Source organism: Dendrobates tinctorius, unplaced genomic scaffold (genome assembly GCF_039654945.1).
Source record: "Dendrobates tinctorius isolate UK_male_01 unplaced genomic scaffold, ASM3965494v1 ptg000208l, whole genome shotgun sequence".
NCBI lineage: Eukaryota > Metazoa > Chordata > Amphibia > Anura > Dendrobatidae > Dendrobates > Dendrobates tinctorius.
This window is the reverse complement of record NW_027361875.1, coordinates 11299654-11323832: the sequence shown is the minus strand read 5'-3', so window position 1 is coordinate 11323832 and position 24179 is coordinate 11299654. Positions and strand designations below refer to the sequence as shown.

The 24179-nt window shown below is 41.2% G+C and overlaps 1 protein-coding gene across 1 annotated transcript; it reads left to right on the top strand.

The window, feature by feature from the left end:
• The first annotated feature begins 11608 nt into the window (after nt 1-11608).
• On the top strand, nt 11609-14134 carry INSM2 (INSM transcriptional repressor 2). The gene has a single exon (XM_073554219.1). It carries the CDS (start codon nt 11807-11809, stop codon nt 13214-13216), a length of 1410 nt encoding a protein of 469 aa, XP_073410320.1. The 5' UTR covers nt 11609-11806; the 3' UTR covers nt 13217-14134.
• Nucleotides 14135-24179: the final 10045 nt, after the last annotated feature.

The following is a 24179-nucleotide window of genomic DNA, read 5'->3' as shown; positions in this document are numbered from 1 at the left end:
TCCTCTGAAGCTAGCCGACAGCTTGCTATCATTGGAAGGGTCCGGTCATGGTACTCCTTAATCATATTCACATGGACAGTCTTTTGTCTTAGCCCCTGATCATCTAAAGCAAGAAGGTAATTGGTGTCATTCAGTTTTCTGAGAACCCGGAAGGGACCCTCCCATGTTGTCTGCAGTTTATTCTGCCGATGGGGAACAATCATTAAGACCTGTTGTCCTTCTACAAACTCCCGGTAGCGTGCTTTACGGTCATACCATGTCTTCTGTCTGGTTTGAGCCATCCGCACATGACTCTGGGCAAAACTAGCAAGTTGGGCCAGGGTTTCTCGCAGCTTTAGGACATAAGGGACAACAGGGGCCCCTGTATCTTCAACTTGCCCCTCCCAGTATTCCTTGAGCAGGGTTAAGGGTCCTCGGACCTTTCTTCCATAGAGTAGTTCAAAGGGGGAGAACCCAGTGGACTCCTGGGGAACTTCCCGATAGGCAAACAAGAGATGGGGTAGGTACTTCTCCCAATTTGAATCTCTGTCAGTGAAGGCCCTCAGCATATTCTTCAGAGTGCCATTAAATCGTTCACAAAGTCCATTTGTTTGGGGATGATACGGGGTCGTGCGGATCGCTCGTACTCCACAGGTGCGCCACAGACACTGGACCAGCTCTGACATGAACTGGGAGCCTTGGTCCGACAAGATCTCACTGGGAAATCCTACTCTGGTGAAAATGGTAACCAGGGCCTCGGCCACCTTGGCTGCAGAAATACTTGACAAGGCCACCGCTTCTGGATATCGGGTGGCATAGTCCACAACAGTGAGAATGTACTGCTTTCCAGATTTACTTGGTTTAGCCAGAGGTCCAATGATATCAACAGCTACTCTTTGAAAGGGTTCTTCTATTATAGGGAGCGGTTGCAGGGGTGCCTTTGGGTGATCTCCGGGTCGCCCTCTACGCTGACATATGTCGCAAGTTCGGCAGAAATGCGCCACTGCTTGGGAAATCCCAGGCCAATAGAAAGATTGAGTCAATCGCCTCTCGGTGCGGGTTTTGCCTTGATGGCCAGCAGTAGGAATATCATGAGCAAGGTGTAATAGGGGAATTCTGTATTTCTGAGGAACAATCAGCTGTTTGCTATAAGTCCAGGGCTTATCTAGGGAGTCGGCATTGGTAACCCGATACAGAAGTCCATTTTCTCTGATAATTCTTTCTCCATTCTCCCCTAGCTGCCCTATTTCAGCTCGAGCTCTAAAACTAGCTAGGGTGGGGTCAGTCTCCACTTCTTGTCTAAACTGAACTTTATCCCAGGTAACATTCATATTATCCCCACAAGAAGAATCACTCACCGGCTGTGACGGCGGTTCTGGTGGCCTCATTTCCATGGAAGGGTTGTACACGTCCACATTTGCTGCTCTCTTGGCTTGACTTCGGGTTACCGCACCGACAAAGTGGCAATGAAGATTCCCCACATCATTTCCTAGAAGAACGTCTGCAGGGAGGCCGCTCATCACACCGACCATGCATTGTTTGGCCCCAAAGCCATAATCCAGGGTCACACTCGCTCTTGGAATATATCTCTGGGTACCTCCAGCCAATTCAATGGCAATTCCTGGTCCCTTTTGAATTGCTTCTGGTTGAATTACTCGGGGATCGGCTATGGTGAGAAAAGCCCCAGTGTCACGGAAGCCAACAACTTTTTGACCATCCAGCACGACCTCCTGTAGATGTTTGTGCTGAAGATCAGAAGAACAGGTGGCTGGGGCTCGCACCCCATAGACTCCTGGTAGGGAAGCCAGGATATCAGAGTCACTTGGCAAGTCATCAGGCACTGAATCCATCTCTTCTCCAGGTGAGGGGGTCTGTAGATAATGAACAGGCAAAGGCGGTCTGTAGGTGTTCTGCCTCCGTACACCTGGACATTGGAATTGCATATGCCCGGGCTGCCCACATCCATAGCATCTGCGCTCTGGGATTCTTCCTCCACGTCGTAGTCCCAAAGGTGGAGCAGGAGTAATGCGAGGCACAGTCACACGAAGGTCACCATGAGTTGATGGTCTAGTGGGATGGTGAATATTGGAGGCAGAAGGACCAGGGGCCGCCAGCGTTGGGGGGCTGGTAGTGTTTTTCTCCCTGAGTAGTAATTTTTTCCACTGAGGCTTGATGGTGAGAGCCTCATCAGCTAGAGCTGCAGCTTCCTCCACTGTTGCTGGTCTCCTTTCACGCACCCATTCCCGGATCTCAGCGGGGCACTTAAAATAAAACTGCTCTTTTAGGATGACCTGCAGGAACGTTTCCCAGGTTATGGCCTCCTCTGCCTCCAGCCAGCGATGACATATATGTTTGAGTTTGTGAGCATACATCTTGAAGGACACTTCCTCATCACAGGCTAAAGTACGGAACTGAGTCCTGTAAGTGTCTGGGGTCACAGCATAATGTTCTAGAATAGTCTGTTTAATCTCCGCATACTCACAGTTCAACCGAGGGTCCATAGCTCTATAGGCTGCGGCAGCTCCACCCTCTAAGAGCCCCACAAGATGTCGGACGCGCTCCCTTTCCGGGACTTCCATTAATCGACACTGATGCTCAAAGTCCAGGAAGAAGCCCTCAATGTCACCGGAAGCCTCATTAAACGGCTTGAAGTCTTTGCGGGACACTCTGGGGAGTTCCCTCATGGGGGATGCTGTGGGTACAGTCTGTCTGGAGCTTCTCGCTGCCTCCAAAGTGATCTCCCTCTCCAGCATTGCCCTCTCCTCCATCCTGCGCTGCCTCTCCTTGGCTGTGCGCATGACCTCCCTCTTATCTTCTATGGTAGCCTCTTCTCCCAGCAAGGCCATCTCCTCCTCGTACCACACAACCCACTGACTTTTTTGGGTATTTACCTCCGACTGCCGCCTTTCCTCTCTTTGCTGTGAGGATCCTTCCTCAGCATCATCTTGGAGGTGAACTGCTTCCAAAGCCTCAATCAGCTGCTCCTTGGAGAGTCCCTTGTAGCCGACTCCCAGTTCACGGGCCTTTGTTTGTAGGTTCACCGCAGTCCAGTTCTTGTACTCTGCGGTGCTGGTTCCAGATGTTGATGGGCCGTTGTCCTCCATTCCTTCTGCTCTGATCCCAGCGCTGCCAACCAGTTTGTGACGGGAGTATTCTCCAGAGCAAGGAGGGACAACAGGCCTGGGAATAATCCAATAGATTTATTGACCAAAAAACAGGAACAACACGAAGGTAATCTGCAGAGTCCCAAAATAAGTCCACAGGAAACTGATTCGGGGGCACCTCCCGACAATCCTTGTGCCAGATCACAAAACCATAGTCCTTTAAGAGTCCCAGAAATCCACCACGATCACACAGAGGCCGAAGCTTCCTCAGACAGCCTCGTCCTTCTCTTTTAGCATCCAACTCACATCTGATCTTAAAGCAAGAATGTATTGTCAGGGCTCCTGGGATCAGTCCATCTGAAGGGGGGTAGGGGTCACACCTACTATTCAATGGTTTGGTCCATCAGAAGATTCTAGAAATGTAAGGGCTCCACTTAGTCTACAGGATGTGTATTGTAGGTTATCTTCTGCTTAGGAAAACAATAGCCAAAGTTCCACTAGCTGTTGACACAAGCCTAAATTAGATTATGGTTCAGGTACATCACAAGACATTGCAAAGTATTGGGGGAAGGAGACATGGTTAATTTACAGCAAATGAACCAGAGGAAAGTTAAATGACATATTATACAAAATACAGGACAGGGCAAGACTACAAATCATGACAATATACACTATAGACACACACACAATACACATACACACACACTATACACACACTATTCACACTATACACACACATGGACACACATACACTATACACACACACACTATTCACACTATACACACACACTATTCACACTATATACACACACTATACACACTGTACACACACTATAAATATACACTATACACATACTATACATATACACTATAGCCACACACACTATACACATACACACACACTATACACACACTATTCACACTATACACACACATGGACACACACATACACTATACACACACACACTATTCACACTATACACACACACTATTCACACTATATACACACACTATACACACTGTACACACACTATAAATATACACTATACACATACTATACATATACACTATAGACACACACACTATACACATACACACACACTATACACACACTATTCACACTATACACACACATGGACACACACATACACTATACACACACACACTATTCACACTATATGCACACACTATACACACTGTACACACACTATAAATATACACTATACACATACTATACATATACACTATAGACACACACACTATACACACACAATATACACACTGTACACACACTATTCACACTATATACACACTATACACATACACACACTATACATATACACTATAGACACACACACTATTCACACTATACACACACATGGACACACACATACACTATACACACACACTATTCACACTATATACACACACTATACACACTGTACACACACTATAAATATACACTATACACACTATACACATACTATACATATACACTATAGACACACACTATACACATACACACACACTATACACACACTATTCACACTATACACACACATGGACACACACATACACTATACACACACACTATTCACACTATATACACACACTATACACACTGTACACACACTATAAATATACACTATACACACTATACACATACTATACATATACACTATAGACACACACACTATACACATACACACACACTATACACACTATTCACACTATACACACACATGGACACACACATACACTATACACACACACACTATTCACACTATACACACACACTATTCACACTATATACACACACTATACACCCACTATAAATATACACTATACACACTATACATATACACTATAGACACACACACTATACACATACACACACACTATACACACACTATTCACACTATACACACATATGGACACACACATACACTATACACACACACTATTCACACTATATACACACACTATACACACTGTACACACACTATAAATATACACTATACACACTATACACATACTATACATATACACTATAGACACACACTATACACATACACACACTATACACACACTATTCACACTATACACACACATGGACACACACATACACTATACACACACACTATTCACACTATATACACACACTATACACACTGTACACACACTATAAATATACACTATACACACTATACACATACTATACATATACACTATAGACACACACACTATACACATACACACACACTATACACACACTATACACACACATGGACACACACATACACTATACACACACACACTATTCACACTATACACACACACTATTCACACTATATACACACACTATACACACTGTACACACACTATAAATATACACTATACACACTATACACATACTATACATATACACTATAGACACACACACTATACACATACACACACACTATACACACACATGGACACACACATACACTATACACACACACTATTCACACTATATGCACACACTATACACACTGTACACACACTATAAATATACACTATACACATACTATACATATACACTATAGACACACACACTATACACATACACACACACTATACACACACTATTCACACTATACACACACATGGACACACACATACACTATACACACACACTATATACACACACTATACACACTGTACACACACTATAAATATACACTATACACACTATACACATACTATACATATACACTATAGACACACACACTATACACATACACACACACTATGCACACACTATTCACACTATACACACACATGGACACACACATACACTATACACACACTATATACACACACTATACACACTGTACACACACTATAAATATACACTATACACACTATACACATACTATACATATACACTATAGACACAAACACTATACACATACACACACACTATACACACACTATTCACACTATACACACACATACACTATACACACACACACTATTCACACTATACACACACACTATTCACACTATATACACACACTATACACACTGTACACACACTATAAATATACACTATACACACTATACACATACTATACATATACACTATAGACACACACACTATACACATACACACACACTATACACACACATGGACACACACATACACTATACACACACACACTATTCACACTATACACACACACTATTCACACTATATACACACACTATACACACTGTACACACACTATAAATATACACTATACACATACTATACATATACACTATAGACACACACACTATACACATACACACACACTATACACACACTATTCACACTATACACACACATGGACACACACATACACTATACACACACACACTATTCACACTATATGCACACACTATACACACTGTACACACACTATAAATATACACTATACACATACTATACATATACACTATAGACACACACACTATACACACACAATATACACACTGTACACACACTATTCACACTATATACACACTATACACATACACACACTATACATATACACTATAGACACACACACTATTCACACTATACACACACATGGACACACACATACACTATACACACACACTATTCACACTATATACACACACTATACACACTGTACACACACTATAAATATACACTATACACACTATACACATACTATACATATACACTATAGACACACACACTATACACATACACACACACTATACACACTATTCACACTATACACACACATGGACACACACATACACTATACACACACACACTATTCACACTATACACACACACTATTCACACTATATACACACACTATACACCCACTATAAATATACACTATACACACTATACATATACACTATAGACACACACACTATACACATACACACACACTATACACACACTATTCACACTATACACACATATGGACACACACATACACTATACACACACACTATTCACACTATATACACACACTATACACACTGTACACACACTATAAATATACACTATACACACTATACACATACTATACATATACACTATAGACACACACTATACACATACACACACTATACACACACTATTCACACTATACACACACATGGACACACACATACACTATACACACACACTATTCACACTATATACACACACTATACACACTGTACACACACTATAAATATACACTATACACACTATACACATACTATACATATACACTATAGACACACACACTATACACATACACACACACTATACACACACTATACACACACATGGACACACACATACACTATACACACACACACTATTCACACTATACACACACACTATTCACACTATATACACACACTATACACACTGTACACACACTATAAATATACACTATACACACTATACACATACTATACATATACACTATAGACACACACACTATACACATACACACACACTATACACACACATGGACACACACATACACTATACACACACACTATTCACACTATATGCACACACTATACACACTGTACACACACTATAAATATACACTATACACACTATACACATACTATACATATACACTATAGACACACACACTATACACATACACACACACTATACACACACTATTCACACTATACACACACATGGACACACACATACACTATACACACACACTATATACACACACTATACACACTGTACACACACTATAAATATACACTATACACACTATACACATACTATACATATACACTATAGACACACACACTATACACATACACACACACTATGCACACACTATTCACACTATACACACACATGGACACACACATACCCTATACACACACACTATATACACACACTATACACACTGTACACACACTATAAATATACACTATACACACTATACACATACTATACATATACACTATAGACACAAACACTATACACATACACACACACTATACACACACTATTCACACTATACACACACATACACTATACACACACACACACTATTCACACTATACACACACACTATTCACACTATATACACACACTATACACACTGTACACACACTATAAATATACACTATACACACTATACACATACTATACATATACACTATAGACACACACACTATACACATACACACACACTATACACACACATGGACACACACATACACTATACACACACACACTATTCACACTATACACACACACTATTCACACTATATACACACACTATACACACTGTACACACACTATAAATATACACTATACACATACTATACATATACACTATAGACACACACACTATACACATACACACACACTATACACACACTATTCACACTATACACACACATGGACACACACATACACTATACACACACACACTATTCACACTATATGCACACACTATACACACTGTACACACACTATAAATATACACTATACACATACTATACATATACACTATAGACACACACACTATACACACACAATATACACACTGTACACACACTATTCACACTATATACACACTATACACATACACACACTATACATATACACTATAGACACACACACTATTCACACTATACACACACATGGACACACACATACACTATACACACACACTATTCACACTATATACACACACTATACACACTGTACACACACTATAAATATACACTATACACACTATACACATACTATACATATACACTATAGACACACACTATACACATACACACACACTATACACACACTATTCACACTATACACACACATGGACACACACATACACTATACACACACACTATTCACACTATATACACACACTATACACACTGTACACACACTATAAATATACACTATACACACTATACACATACTATACATATACACTATAGACACACACACTATACACATACACACACACTATACACACTATTCACACTATACACACACATGGACACACACATACACTATACACACACACACTATTCACACTATACACACACACTATTCACACTATATACACACACTATACACCCACTATAAATATACACTATACACACTATACATATACACTATAGACACACACACTATACACATACACACACACTATACACACACTATTCACACTATACACACATATGGACACACACATACACTATACACACACACTATTCACACTATATACACACACTATACACACTGTACACACACTATAAATATACACTATACACACTATACACATACTATACATATACACTATAGACACACACTATACACATACACACACTATACACACACTATTCACACTATACACACACATGGACACACACATACACTATACACACACACTATTCACACTATATACACACACTATACACACTGTACACACACTATAAATATACACTATACACACTATACACATACTATACATATACACTATAGACACACACACTATACACATACACACACACTATACACACACTATACACACACATGGACACACACATACACTATACACACACACACTATTCACACTATACACACACACTATTCACACTATATACACACACTATACACACTGTACACACACTATAAATATACACTATACACACTATACACATACTATACATATACACTATAGACACACACACTATACACATACACACACACTATACACACACATGGACACACACATACACTATACACACACACTATTCACACTATATGCACACACTATACACACTGTACACACACTATAAATATACACTATACACACTATACACATACTATACATATACACTATAGACACACACACTATACACATACACACACACTATACACACACTATTCACACTATACACACACATGGACACACACATACACTATACACACACACTATATACACACACTATACACACTGTACACACACTATAAATATACACTATACACACTATACACATACTATACATATACACTATAGACACACACACTATACACATACACACACACTATGCACACACTATTCACACTATACACACACATGGACACACACATACACTATACACACACACTATATACACACACTATACACACTGTACACACACTATAAATATACACTATACACACTATACACATACTATACATATACACTATAGACACAAACACTATACACATACACACACACTATTCACACTATACACACACATACACTATACACACACACACTATTCACACTATACACACACACTATTCACACTATATACACACACTATACACACTGTACACACACTATAAATATACACTATACACACTATACACATACTATACATATACACTATAGACACACACACTATACACATACACACACACTATACACACACATGGACACACACATACACTATACACACACACTATTCACACTATATGCACACACTATACACACTGTACACACACTATAAATATACACTATACACACTATACACATACTATACATATACACTATAGACACACACACTATACACATACACACACACTATACACACACTATTCACACTATACACACACATGGACACACACATACACTATACACACACACTATATACACACACTATACACACTGTACACACACTATAAATATACACTATACACATACTATACATATACACTATAGACACACACACTATACACATACACACACACTATACACACACATGGACACACACATACACTATACACACACACACTATTCACACTATACACACACACTATTCACACTATATACACACACTATACACACTGTACACACACTATAAATATACACTATACACACTATACACATACTATACATATACACTATAGACACACACACTATACACATACACACACACTATACACACACATACACTATACACACACACTATTCACACTATATGCACACACTATACACACTGTAAATATACACTATACACACTATACACATACTATACATATACACTATAGACACACACACTATACACACACAATATACACACTGTACACACACTATTCACACTATATACACACTATACACATACACACACACTATACACACACTATTCACACTATACACACACATGGACACACACATACACTATACACACACACTATATACACACACTATACACACTGTACACACACTATAAATATACACTATACACATACTATACATATACACTATAGACACACACACTATACACATACACACACACTATACACACCTGTGTGTTCTTGCTTCTGTAACCACTTGCATTCCTCTTCTGACAGCAGACAGCCCCCAGGTCCCTTCTCGCAGGCAGCAGTGACTGTAAAGCCCCAAGTGAATGATAAAGAGTTTGCTAATTGGATAATGAGGCCATTAGTCAGTGAGCCCCTCTGCCTTTGTCCGCCTCCCTGTGACTGGCAGCCTGCTGTGCCCCTTCCATGGCCCACTCCGGATTGCCTGCCTCCTGATTACATGACTGACCTGCTCGCAGGGTGGCGCTATAAATGCCGGCATCGCTGCTCCGCAGACACTTCTCTCCTCTTGCTGCCGTGGCTGATGCCTCGGTCTTCTCTCCTGTCCGGGTCCTGATCTTCTCTCTGCAGAATGCCAAGGGGATTTCTGGTGAAGAGGAACCGAAGACCTTGTGGATCTTACCGGATTCCTTGTGAGGGCGATGCAGCCCCCCAGTCCCCCCTCACCCCATCAGCTCTGGACTCCATGGTGCCTTCGAACTCATTTATGGTCCCAAATGCAGAGACTGGTGCTGAGAAGGACAAACAGCCCCCAACACCTCCAGGTGATCCTCCAAAATCCTTTTGTGACCTCCCCCTGAAGTTGAGTGGTGGGCTGGAGCACCTGGGGCACTGGAACCAGATTTCTTACAGCCCAGTCCAGCCTGTGGGGTTGGAGATGAAAAAAACTTTCTTCAAGCGTTTTCTCAGTTCTCCAGCCACTGCTGAGTCCTTCCCTGTGGCCGCTTCATTGACTTCCATGGAGAAGCTTCTGTCTCATCATCACCAGAATCCTTTCTTGACCCCAGAATCCAAGCTTCTTCCAAACTTGTGTGCCAGGGACTCTGCCAGGGCAGCAAAACCCCCAACCAAGAAGCCTAAAGCCAGTAGAAAGCTGCACTTTACAGATGAGGTGACCACATCTCCAGTGCTGGGGCTAAAAATCAAAGCTGAAGAACCAGATGGCAAAGCTTGCAGCCCCCTGGTGAAGAGACCACCTCTTGGAGAGTTCATCTGCCAGCTCTGTAAGGAGCAGTATGCTGACCCTTTCGCATTAGCTCAACACAAATGTTCCAGGATTGTCCGAGTAGAATACAGATGTCCAGAGTGTGACAAGATCTTCAGCTGTCCTGCTAACCTGGCATCACACAGACGGTGGCATAAACCCAGGACAATGGGCATTGAAGGGCAAGGGGGGAAAAAACTGCCCATTCTGCAGGAGGAGAAGGAGAATAGCAGTGGTCGCAGCTCTGCAGTGAGTCTGATGGAGCAGAGCTCTCACAGTCAGCACCAGCATAGTGTGGACAGCTCCCTGCGCCCAGGGAATAGCTCCTGCCAGGGTAGGGAGGATGCCCAGAACCCAGGCTCTCAGGCTGCCACAGAAGATGGTGAGGAGGAGGCATTTCACTGCCCATACTGCCACAAGAGGTTCAGAAGGCATGCCTACCTGCGCAAACACCTGCTCACCCACCAGCCTTATGGTCCTATGGAGAGAGGAGGGCAGCTGACTTACCCCTGCACCCTCTGTGGAGTTCACTTTCCATCCCGAGACATTAGAGACAAGCACAGACTATGGCATGCAGTGAGAGAAGAACTTCTCCTACCTCTAGAAGAAGCTCTGGTAGCGGAAGGAGGGCAGCAAATCTTCCCTTGTGAATTCTGTCATACTGCCTTCTTCAGCTCCCCTGGTCTCAGCTTACACATGAACAAGTGTCATTCATCAGATGGTAGACCAGACCTGCCACTGCCAACACCACCACTGCCCCTGAGACCTGGCTGCTGAACACTTTGTCAGGGGCCCCTGAGACCTGGCTGCTAAACATTTTGTCAGGGGCCCCAGAGACCTGTCTGCTGAACACTTTGCCAGGGGTTCCTGACACGTGGCTGCTGAACACTTTGTCAGGTGTCCGTGAGACCTGTCTACTAAACACTTTGTCAAGGGCTCCTGAGACCTGGCTGCTGAACACTTTGTCAGGGACCCTTGAGACCTGTCTGCTGAACACTTTGTCAGGGGCTCCCGAGACCTGTCTGCTAAACACTTTGTCAGGGACCCTTGAGACCTGTCTGCTGAACACTTTGTCAGGGGCTCCTGAGACCTGTCTGCTGAATACTTTGTCAGGGGCTCCCGAGACCTGGCTGCTGAACACTTTGTCAGGGGCTCCCGAGACCTGTCTGCTAAACACTTTGTCAGGGACCCTTGAGACCTGTCTTCTGAACACTTTGTCAGGGGCTCCTGAGACCTGTCTTCTGAACACTTTGTCAGGGGCTCCTGAGACCTGTCTTCTGAACACTTTGTCAGGGGCTCCTGAGACCTGTCTGCTGAATACTTTGTCAGGGGCTCCCGAGACCTGGCTGCTGAACACTTTTTCAGGGGCTCCGGCTCATCAGAAGTCACATTTGAACTTCTCTTTATGCCACACACCGTTTTAGTATTGTACATGTATTAAAAAGCTTGAAATATTTTATTTTTTTTTCGCCCAAAGCAGCCTAGTCTTGGAGTGAGGTTTTAACTATTGCATCAGCTTTACAACGTGCAGATTGAATGAAAATAGTATGTTGGCGCAGACATTGATTCCTAGGAGATATGTTTGGGGTTAAACATGTCATGTACATTTTTATTTTGCGCTTTAAATGAAAATAAACCAAAGGTGTTATGTACAGGTGTGAACTGGTGTCTAATAAAAGTGTTCTATCCAACTGGTCACTATGCAGTTTTTGCTTATACAATGGAGTAGTTATAGGATGTTATCATTACAACTGCTGGGGTCTAAGATCTGGTTATATGGATAATATCAGGGGAGATTTGGTAACACAAGAAGTTAATAGTGCGATTTGTAAGGATTGATGTTAATGATGGCGCACCCCCAAGTAATCTGGAAAATTCTTAGCTATACACCATTTTAATCTATAAATAGATGTAGCAGAGTGGAGTTTGTACTTTGGCACAACTAATTCATATCACCACGTGTTATCTGTGTTTTTTTTTACCATTCACAAAAAACGTGCGAGTGAATTTGAAAATTAATTTCTGCCTTTACATTTATATTTATTTTTTTTTTCTATTTTTTATTTATCCTTTTTGCATTTTTGTTTTAAAGAATCTGAATTCCTTCTATTTGACTGAAAACCTTATTTAGAAAAAGTAATCCTATGTATTAGGAAACTACTACTAAAGGGAGAATAGAGAAGAGAAAGGAACTGCTCAAATTTGATGGATTTTGGCTGATAAGATCTGAAACTCCTCCCAGTATAAATATTGATTGATTGTATCTTATGTTGTTTTCCATGTGGAAGGTTGTTCACACTGTTGCACATAGTATTTGTTGCTTATTAGGTATGTTTTCCATGTGGAAGGTTGTTCACACTGTTGAACATAGTATTTGTTGCTTATTAGGTATGTTTTCCATGTGGAAGGTTGTTCACACTGTTGCACATAGTATTTGTTGCTTATTAGGTATGTTTTCCATGTGGAAGGTTGTTCACACTGTTGAACATAGTATTTGTTGCTTATTAGGTATGTTTTCCATGTGGAAGGTTGTTCACACTGTTGAACATAGTATTTGTTGCTTATTAGGTATGTTTTCCATGTGGAAGGTTGTTCACACTGTTGAACATAGTATTTGTTGCTTATTAGGTATGTTTTCCATGTGGAAGGTTGTTCACACTGTTGCACATAGTATTTGTTGCTTATTAGGTATGTTTTCCATGTGGAAGGTTGTTCACACTGTTGCACATAGTATTTGTTGCTTATTAGGTAAAGTAACAGTAGGATTGGAGACTTTCTTATGAACTGGGGGAACCTTGTCCTCTGCTTCTTCTGTATATCCTCTCTTGCTGAGGCATGGATTCTGCAGCGTGTCAATTCTATCAGCGTCTTTCCACGCATTGCGAAGGTGCAAAAATGCAAGAAATTAGGTTTTGATGCATTTCGCAGTGTTTTTTTGCTACATTTTTGGTGAATAAAACTAATCTAATCGTAATCCGTGCCACAAAAAAACAAAACCACTGCAAAAATAAATAAAAAAAACACAGCAAAACCTGCATTTTTTTTTTTTTTACTTCCGAGACAGCAGTTTTTTGCTGCAGAAAAAAAAAACGCTGCAAAAACCTGTGTGAACATAAACGGAGTCATAAACTCCCACCCATTACCAGAAATAAATTAAGGCAATTTCCCAGGGCATGGTAATATGATGCATGCAATTTTAGCACAAATTGCTGAGGTTTTGCTTTGTGAATACTGGACATGTGATTATTTATTTATTTTTTAATCCATAAAACACAATTTTTTATTAACACGTCAACTATAAATATATATATATATTTTAAAAAAACAGAAAAAAACCTCAGATATCTGCAGTAGAAAATGTGGTTTTGCAAATTCACACACCAATGTGTGAGCCGGGCCTGATAATGGTGTGAGTGCTCTCTGTTATCAGCCATTGTGTCTTTCCGTTTTCACATACAGTGGGGCAAAAAAGTATTTAGTCAGTCAGCAATAGTGCAAGCTCCACCACTTAAAAAGATGAGAGGCGACTGTAATTTACATCATAGGTAGACCTCAACTATGGGAGACAAACTGAGAAAAAAAAATCCAGAAAATCACATTGTCTGTTTTTTTTTCATTTTATTTGCATATTATGGTGGAAAATAAGTATTTGGTCAGAAACAAGCAATCAAGATTTCTGGCTCTCACAGACCTGTAACTTCTTCTTTAAGAGTCTCCTCTTTCCTCCACTCATTACCTGTAGTAATGGCACCTGTTTAAACTTGTTATCAGTATAAAAAGACACCTGTGCACACCCTCAAACAGTCTGACTCCAAACTCCACTATGGTGAAGACCAAAGAGCTGTCAAAGGACACCAGAAACAAAATTGTAGCCCTGCACCAGGCTGGGAAGACTGAATCTGCAATAGCCAACCAGCTTGGAGTGAAGAAATCAACTGTGGGAGCAATAATTAGAAAATGGAAGACATACAAGACCACTGATAATCTCCCTCGATCTGGTGCTCCACGCAAAATCCCACCCCGTGGGGTCAGAATGATCACAAGAACGGTGAGCAAAAATCCCAGAACCACGCGGGGGGACCTAGTGAATGAACTGCAGAGAGCTGGGACCAATGTAACAAGGCCTACCATAAGTAACACACTACGCCACCATGGACTCAGATCCTGCAGTGCCAGACGTGTCCCACTGCTTAAGCCTGTACATGTCCGGGCCCGTCTGAAGTTTGCTAGAGAGCATTTGGATAATCCAGAGTTTTGGGAGAATGTCCTATGGTCTGATGAAACCAAACTGGAACTGTTTGGTAGAAACACAACTTGTTGTGTTTGGAGGAAAAAGAATACTGAGTTGCATCCATCAAACACCATACCTACTGTAAAGCATGGTGGTGGAAACATCATGCTTTGGGGCTGTTTCTCTGCAAAGGGGCCAGGACGACTGATCCGGGTACATGAAAGAATGAATGGGGCCATGTATCGTGAGATTTTGAGTGCAAACCTCCTTCCATCAGCAAGGGCATTGAAGATGAAACGTGGCTGGGTCTTTCAACATGACAATGATCCAAAGCACACCGCCAGGGCAACGAAGGAGTGGCTTCGTAAGAAGCATTTCAAGGTCCTGGAGTGGCCTAGCCAGTCTCCAGATCTCAACCCTATAGAAAACCTTTGGAGGGAGTTGAAAGTCCGTGTTGCCAAGCGAAAAGCCAAAAACATCACTGCTCTAGAGGAGATCTGCATGGAGGAATGGGCCAACATACCAACAACAGTGTGTGGCAACCTTGTGAAGACTTACAGAAAATGTTTGACCTCTGTCATTGCCAACAAAGGATATATCACAAAGTATTGAGATGAAATTTTGTTTCTGACCAAATACTTATTTTCCACCATAATATGCAAATAAAATGAAAAAAAAACAGACAATGTGATTTTCTGGATTTTTTTTTCTCAGTTTGTCTCCCATAGTTGAGGTCTACCTATGATGTAAATTACAGACGCCTCTCATCTTTTTAAGTGGTGGAACTTGCACTATTGCTGACTGACTAAATACTTTTTTGCCCCACTGTATTTTCAATGATGACCTAAGTGCAGTGTAAGGAAACGTCTTGTGATGGAAGGAGCTAAAAAAATAAATGAAAACCGTAAACGATCATCTCCTTCAAAAAGCGCTATTCTCTTAAGGTACTGTCACACTAAGCGATATTGCTAGCAATATCGCTATAACTAGTGATGTTATAGCGATATTGCTAGCGACATCGCTGTGTCTGATACTTACCTCCGACCGCTCCCCCGCTGGTTATCGCTGATCGCGCGAGAACGTCCAGGACCGTTTCTCGTCGTCAGCTTCCTGCAGCGCTTCCTGTGGAGAGACGAGCGACGAGCGTGGAGCCGGGCGGGAGGACGCAGGATCGCCGCGTCTGACAGGTAAGTAGCGACCCCCGTCCCCAGCGATGTCGCTGGTGAGATCTGCCTGTGTGGCAGCTCACTAGCGACCACTTAGCGATGTACCAGCGATCCTGACCGCGTCATATCGCTGGTCGGGATCGCTGGTACATCGCTAAATGTGACAGTACCTTTAGGGTGAATTTACAAGCAGCAGATTTTGTTGCAGAAAGTTCTACAATTGTTCCATGTTGCAGAATTTCCATTATTCTAAATGGGTTGTGGCGCTTCGGACACGTTCATACGTGGTTGATTCTTGCAGCAATTTCACAGCGGTCCGAGTCCATTCACAAACACAACAATAATCAGGGAACAGTTTTCCAGTGGCGTGGACATTTTTGCAATAAATCTACGGGGTGAGTACGGATTGGAACAATTGTGCTGACAATCCTGTGCCCATTTTTGTAGTCAATATTCTGCTAAAACCTTTAAGACCCCAAACGTGTTAGATGAACTTCTTCCGAACCCATGGATGTGGGGGCTTCGTACAGATGATTAATGGAATTAAGGATCTGACATGTCCGATTTTGGCCTGACGATACTTCGAGATGCATCATTCCCAAGAAGACTCATGGCTGTACTAGCTCAAAAGGGTGCTTCTACTCAATACTGTGCAAAGGGTCTTATGACCATGTGATATTTCAGTTTTTCTTTAATAAATTTGCAAAAATTTCTACATTTCTGTTTTTTTCAGTCAAGATGGGGTGCAGAGTGTACATTAATGAGAAAAAAATGAACTTTTTTGAATTTACCAAATGGCTGCAATGAAACAAAGAGTGAAAAATTTAAAGGGGTCTGAATACTTTCCGTACCCACTGTATACTAGGGTGACCGCAAAAAATCGATGTCGGAATTTTGTCCATCTGGACCCCACAAAACGATTCCCCTTTCCAGATATTGAGATAGCCAAAATTTCAGCTCGATCAAACGACGTTAACCCGTGCCGCTCGTCGCTCAAAGTTTGAAAAAATCCAAATTGAGGTATTTTAAGATTTAGGTATTTTGCATAGTCTGTTAGACTATAAAGAATGTGACAACAACATTGCAGAAATAGCCCTGACCAAATTTTCGAACCATTTGTGGTATTTGAATGCAGAGTTGGTGGGATTATCGTTTTTTGATCCCACCATTACAGACAATGAAAAGTTGTTAATGGCTAATAAATTGCTCAGTAGCACAGATGAACCATCAGAGCACGCTAGGGTTGTAAATCCAAAAGTTAGGAAAGAAAAATTAAAAGAGGTAGGAAGTAACCGACTTTAACGACCTTCTGACAAAAGATGAAGAACAAAAGCAATATGTCCTGCAAGTTGTAAGCAAATGCCGAGCATTATATTCTGACGTTTCAAAAACTACTTTAACAAAAGCTCTAGAATAGATTAGATAACTATGTAAAATTATCAACTCATGTAGGTTAGCGTGCTCTGATGGTTCATCTGTGCTACTGAGCAATTTATTAGCCATTAACAAGTTTTCATTATCTGTAATAGTGGGATCAAAAAACGATAATCCCACCGACTCTGCATTCAAATACCACAAATGGTTCGAAAATTTGGTCAGGGCTATTTCTGCAATGTTGTTGTCACATTCTTTATAGTCTAACAGACTATGCAAAATACCTAAATCTTAAAATACCTCAATTTGGATTTTTTCAAACTTTGAGCGACGAGCGGCACGGGTTAACATCGTTTGATCGAACTCAAATTTTGGCTCTCTCAATATCTGGAAAGGGGAATCGTTTTGTGTGGTCCAGACGAACATGATTCTGACATTTTTTCCCCCCCATATGAGATCCGGTCACCCTACTGTATACATATGGCTATACACGCCGCTATATGACATAATACCCCATACATATCACTATATACTCTGCTATATGGACATAATACCCCATACATATGGCTATACACTCCACTATATGGACATAATACCCCATACATATGGCAATATACTCCACTATATGGACATAATACCCCATACATATGGCTATACACTCCACTATATGGACATAATACCCCATACATATGGCTATATACTCCACTATATGGACATAATATTTATACATATGGCTATACACTCCACTATATGGACATAATACCTGTACATATGACTATACACTCCGCTATATGGACAGAATACCCCATATCAGAATCATAGCTAGGGTTTCAGCTCAGGGGGTGTGAAACATCTAAGTGGGCCCCTAACAGGTGGACATATCATTAGTGCAACCTGGGCAGCAGCACATGGGCCAAAGGGATAAGGGGGCCCATTTCTACCTCTAAAGAAGGTGCAGGTTTGCATTTTTAGGAGCTGTTGGGCTGCAAAAGGCTCATATTTTGTTCTTGCCCATGCGCTCTTTTCTGTCTGTGTCCACCTGTGGCCCCTATCCAGGTAACAATGATTATAACTACAGTGGGTATGGGGGAACTTCAAAAGAAGACTACACTGTTATTTAAAATAAATCTCTGTCCAAAAACCAGCATTGATATTACCGCCATACGGTGACATAGTGGTAGATACCGGTCCAGTAGGACATATAGAGATTTCAGTACAGTTATCGATGGTGACTTACAGGTGACGTTCTGTCTGAGTCGTTCACTTTTCCCATCTTTTCCATCTGGCCCAGATTGACATGACAACTTCTCCAGCCAGGACTCGTCTGCAGAGATTACAGCACAGACACATTTCACTTCACGCATTTCCGGCGCCGTCTCCATCTATACCCAATCTGCACAAACTCCTCATCCTGCTGATACCCCAATACTGAGCCGCTGCTGCCGTATGTGTCCCTATTACTGAACCTGCTGTGTGGTACAATAACAGATCCTCAGTGCCCCACATAGTAATGCCACCACTGTGCCCCTTACATTGTAATAATGTCTCCTTTGTGCCCTCAAGATGGTAAAATTGCCCCCTAGAAAATATTAATTTCCTGTGCATGTGCCCTCCACATTTTGTCCCTAGAAAGTAATACTCCTTGTGCAACTTTGATGGTCACAATACTGAGTGCCCCTCTTTATAATAATGTTTAAGTGCCCACTTAACATTTAATAATGTCCCCTGAGTTTCCCATGTACAACTCCACAGATCCCCTATACACCATAGGATGATCCCACAGATCCCCTATACACAGTATAATGCTGACAGAGCTCCACTATACTCAGTATAATGAACCAACTGCTCCCCTATACACAGTATGGTGGGCCCACAGATCCCCTATACACCATAGGATGATCCCACAGATCCCCTATACACAGTATAATGCTGACAGAGCTCCACTATACTCAGTATAATGAGCCAACTGCTCCCCTATACACAGTATGGTGGGCCCACAGATCCCCTATACACCATAGGATGATCCCACAGATCCCCTATACACAGTATAATGCTGACAGAGCTCCACTATACTCAGTATAATGAGCCAACTGCTCCCCTATACACAGTATGGTGGGCCCACAGATCCCCTATACACCATAGGATGATCCCACAGATCCCCTATATACAGTATAATGCTGACAGAGCTCCACTATACTCAGTATAATGAGCCAACTGCTCCCCTATACACAGTATGGTGGGCCCACAGATCCCCTATACACGTAGGATGATCCTACAGCTCCCCTATACACAGTATAATGCTGACAGAGCTCCACTATACTCAGTATAATGAGCCAACTGCTCCCCTATACACAGTATGGACACACAGAAAAAATGGAGCATGCAACCCATAAAGACATCAATATAAACCTTGCTTTTAATAGAACAAAAATTTTAAGAACATACATATAATGTTAATCAATTACAGAGCCATTTGACACAGGTCAGAGTACACCACCATTAAAATGAAACGTGCTGCATGATGAGCCCCAAAGCACAGGGTGAGGTCACTACAATACCCTTGAGACCTATGTCAAAAAGTATATAAGCCCAAACAATTGGGAGAGATACAGTGGGAATCACGTCCTATTCCTCAAAAAAATGCCATGATCTGTCGGTATCAGTGTCCATAATTGTATCCTGCCAGAATATGGCTATAGCAAAGGAAGAGAGCTCTGGAGGGACACTTATGACATCAGGACCCCCCGAGGAAGCTATCGTGAAACGCGCGTAGGGGTAAGCGCTTACTGATGGACACCAGCACGGGTAATGACTAACTTCCCTCATTAACTCTTACCTTTCTCCTTGTCCTCTCTTACTTTGCTATAGCCATATTCTGGCAAGATACAATTATGGACACTGATACCGACAGATCATGGCATTTTTTTGAGGAATAGGACGTGATTTCCACTGTATCTCTCCCAATTGTTTGGGCTTATATACTTTTAGACATATGTGTGGGGTCACGAGGGTATTGTATTGACCTCACCCTGTGCTTTGGGGCTCATCAGGCAGTAGGTTTCATTTTAATGGTGGTGTACTCTGACCTGTGTCAAATGGCTCTGTAATTGATTGAATAACACTATATGTATGTTCTTAAAATTTTTCTACTATTAAAAGCAAGGTTTATATTGATATATTGTGTTATCTTTATGGGTTGCATGCTCCATTTTTTCTGTGTGTCCATGTTGTAAGGAAGCTCCATAGGGTATATACCCAATGTCATCCTAGTTTGATACTAGGATTGTGCAATATAATATGTATTCTGTACTTGGGATCACGTTATTCACAGTATGCACAGAATGCCCCCACAGCTTCCTCATACACAGTATGGTGGGCCCACAGCTCTCCCATACACCGTATGATGATCCCACAGCTCCCCTATGCATAGCATGATAGGTCCACAGCTTCCCTGATGGGCCCACAGCTCCCCTACACACAGTATAATGCTGACAGAGCTCCACCATACACAGTAGAATGCCTCCACAGCTTCCTCATACACAGTATAGTGGACCCACAGCTCCTCCATACACCGTATGATGATCTCACAGCTCTCCTATACACAGTATAATGCTGACAGAGCTTCACTATACACAGTATAATGCCCCCACAGCTTCCATATACACAGTATGATGGGCCCACAGCTCCCCAACATATAGTATGATGTCCCCCAGAGTTCCTCTATACATAGAATTATGTCCTCACTGCTGTCCCAAAACACAGTAGAATGACTCCTACAGTAGTCCTCACACTTTATGATGGCCCCCACACTGTATATTGGCCCCCACAGTAACCTCCACAATGCTTAATGGTCCTCACAGTAGCTCCCATACTCTATAATGTCCTCCACACATTATGAGGGACATGGACAGTAGTCCACCCTCTGACGAAGGCGCAAGCCGAAATGCGCATCGGGGTGGATGGCACTTGGACTCAGAAGCCCGCCTTGTCATGCAAGTTTACTGCCCCTAATATAATCTAGAACTGCCATAACGTTACCACTTTATTATTTAATTTTTGGCATGAGCACTACTGATGTCACTGTATGAATATTGCTTTTTATGGTTTACTCATGATACCAGTCAGTGCACATATAACGTGGATCTTGCTTTTTTCAGCCACTGCACTTTAATTATAAATCACACTACTATGATAATATGGCAACATCTATAATTATGTATAGTTGATCTTTAATATTTGAGCACTGCTCTTTATATTACTGCTTATAATAGTATGGTAGCACGGCAGTATTATATCTCTGCAATATTCTATTTTAATCTTCTTATGTCTTCTTTATTATGATTCTATATCCAGGTGTGCATCCTTGTCTGTGTTTTTATTACTATACATTATTTTTTTTACCCAGCTGTTACCATTTGCTATTATTTATGTATAATAAAGATTACTTGTTATTATTTCTGTGATGTTATTGGTTGTTTTGTTCCTCTCTCCCCCTCTTTATTATAATTTTGCACCGACTATCCTACACTTTTAATTTAGTCCGGTCTGCTTGGTCAAATAATTATAATAAGTTATTATATAAATATAAATTAATTGCTGACCTAGTTAGAGACCTACTGGTTCCCTAGCTACTTACTATTACAGTATCCAAACAACAAGATAGGCCTTAGATTGATGGCACTTCCCACCTAATATCCAACTCATAAAAGACGTCATGGAAGCTTGTAGCCATATAAAAATATCATAGCTTTATTTAATCCAATACAAAAATACACATAGACAAATTTAAAAAAGAGAGGTATACCCAATATAACACCACAGGTGACATATGCGATATGATGCTAAACAAAGATTAGTGTATTATTACTTAAAAAAGTTGCTGAGAGTGTGTAAAAAAAAAAAATATATATATATACACACCTGCATCATATACATACAGTGGGGAAAAAAAGTATTTAGTCAGTCAGCA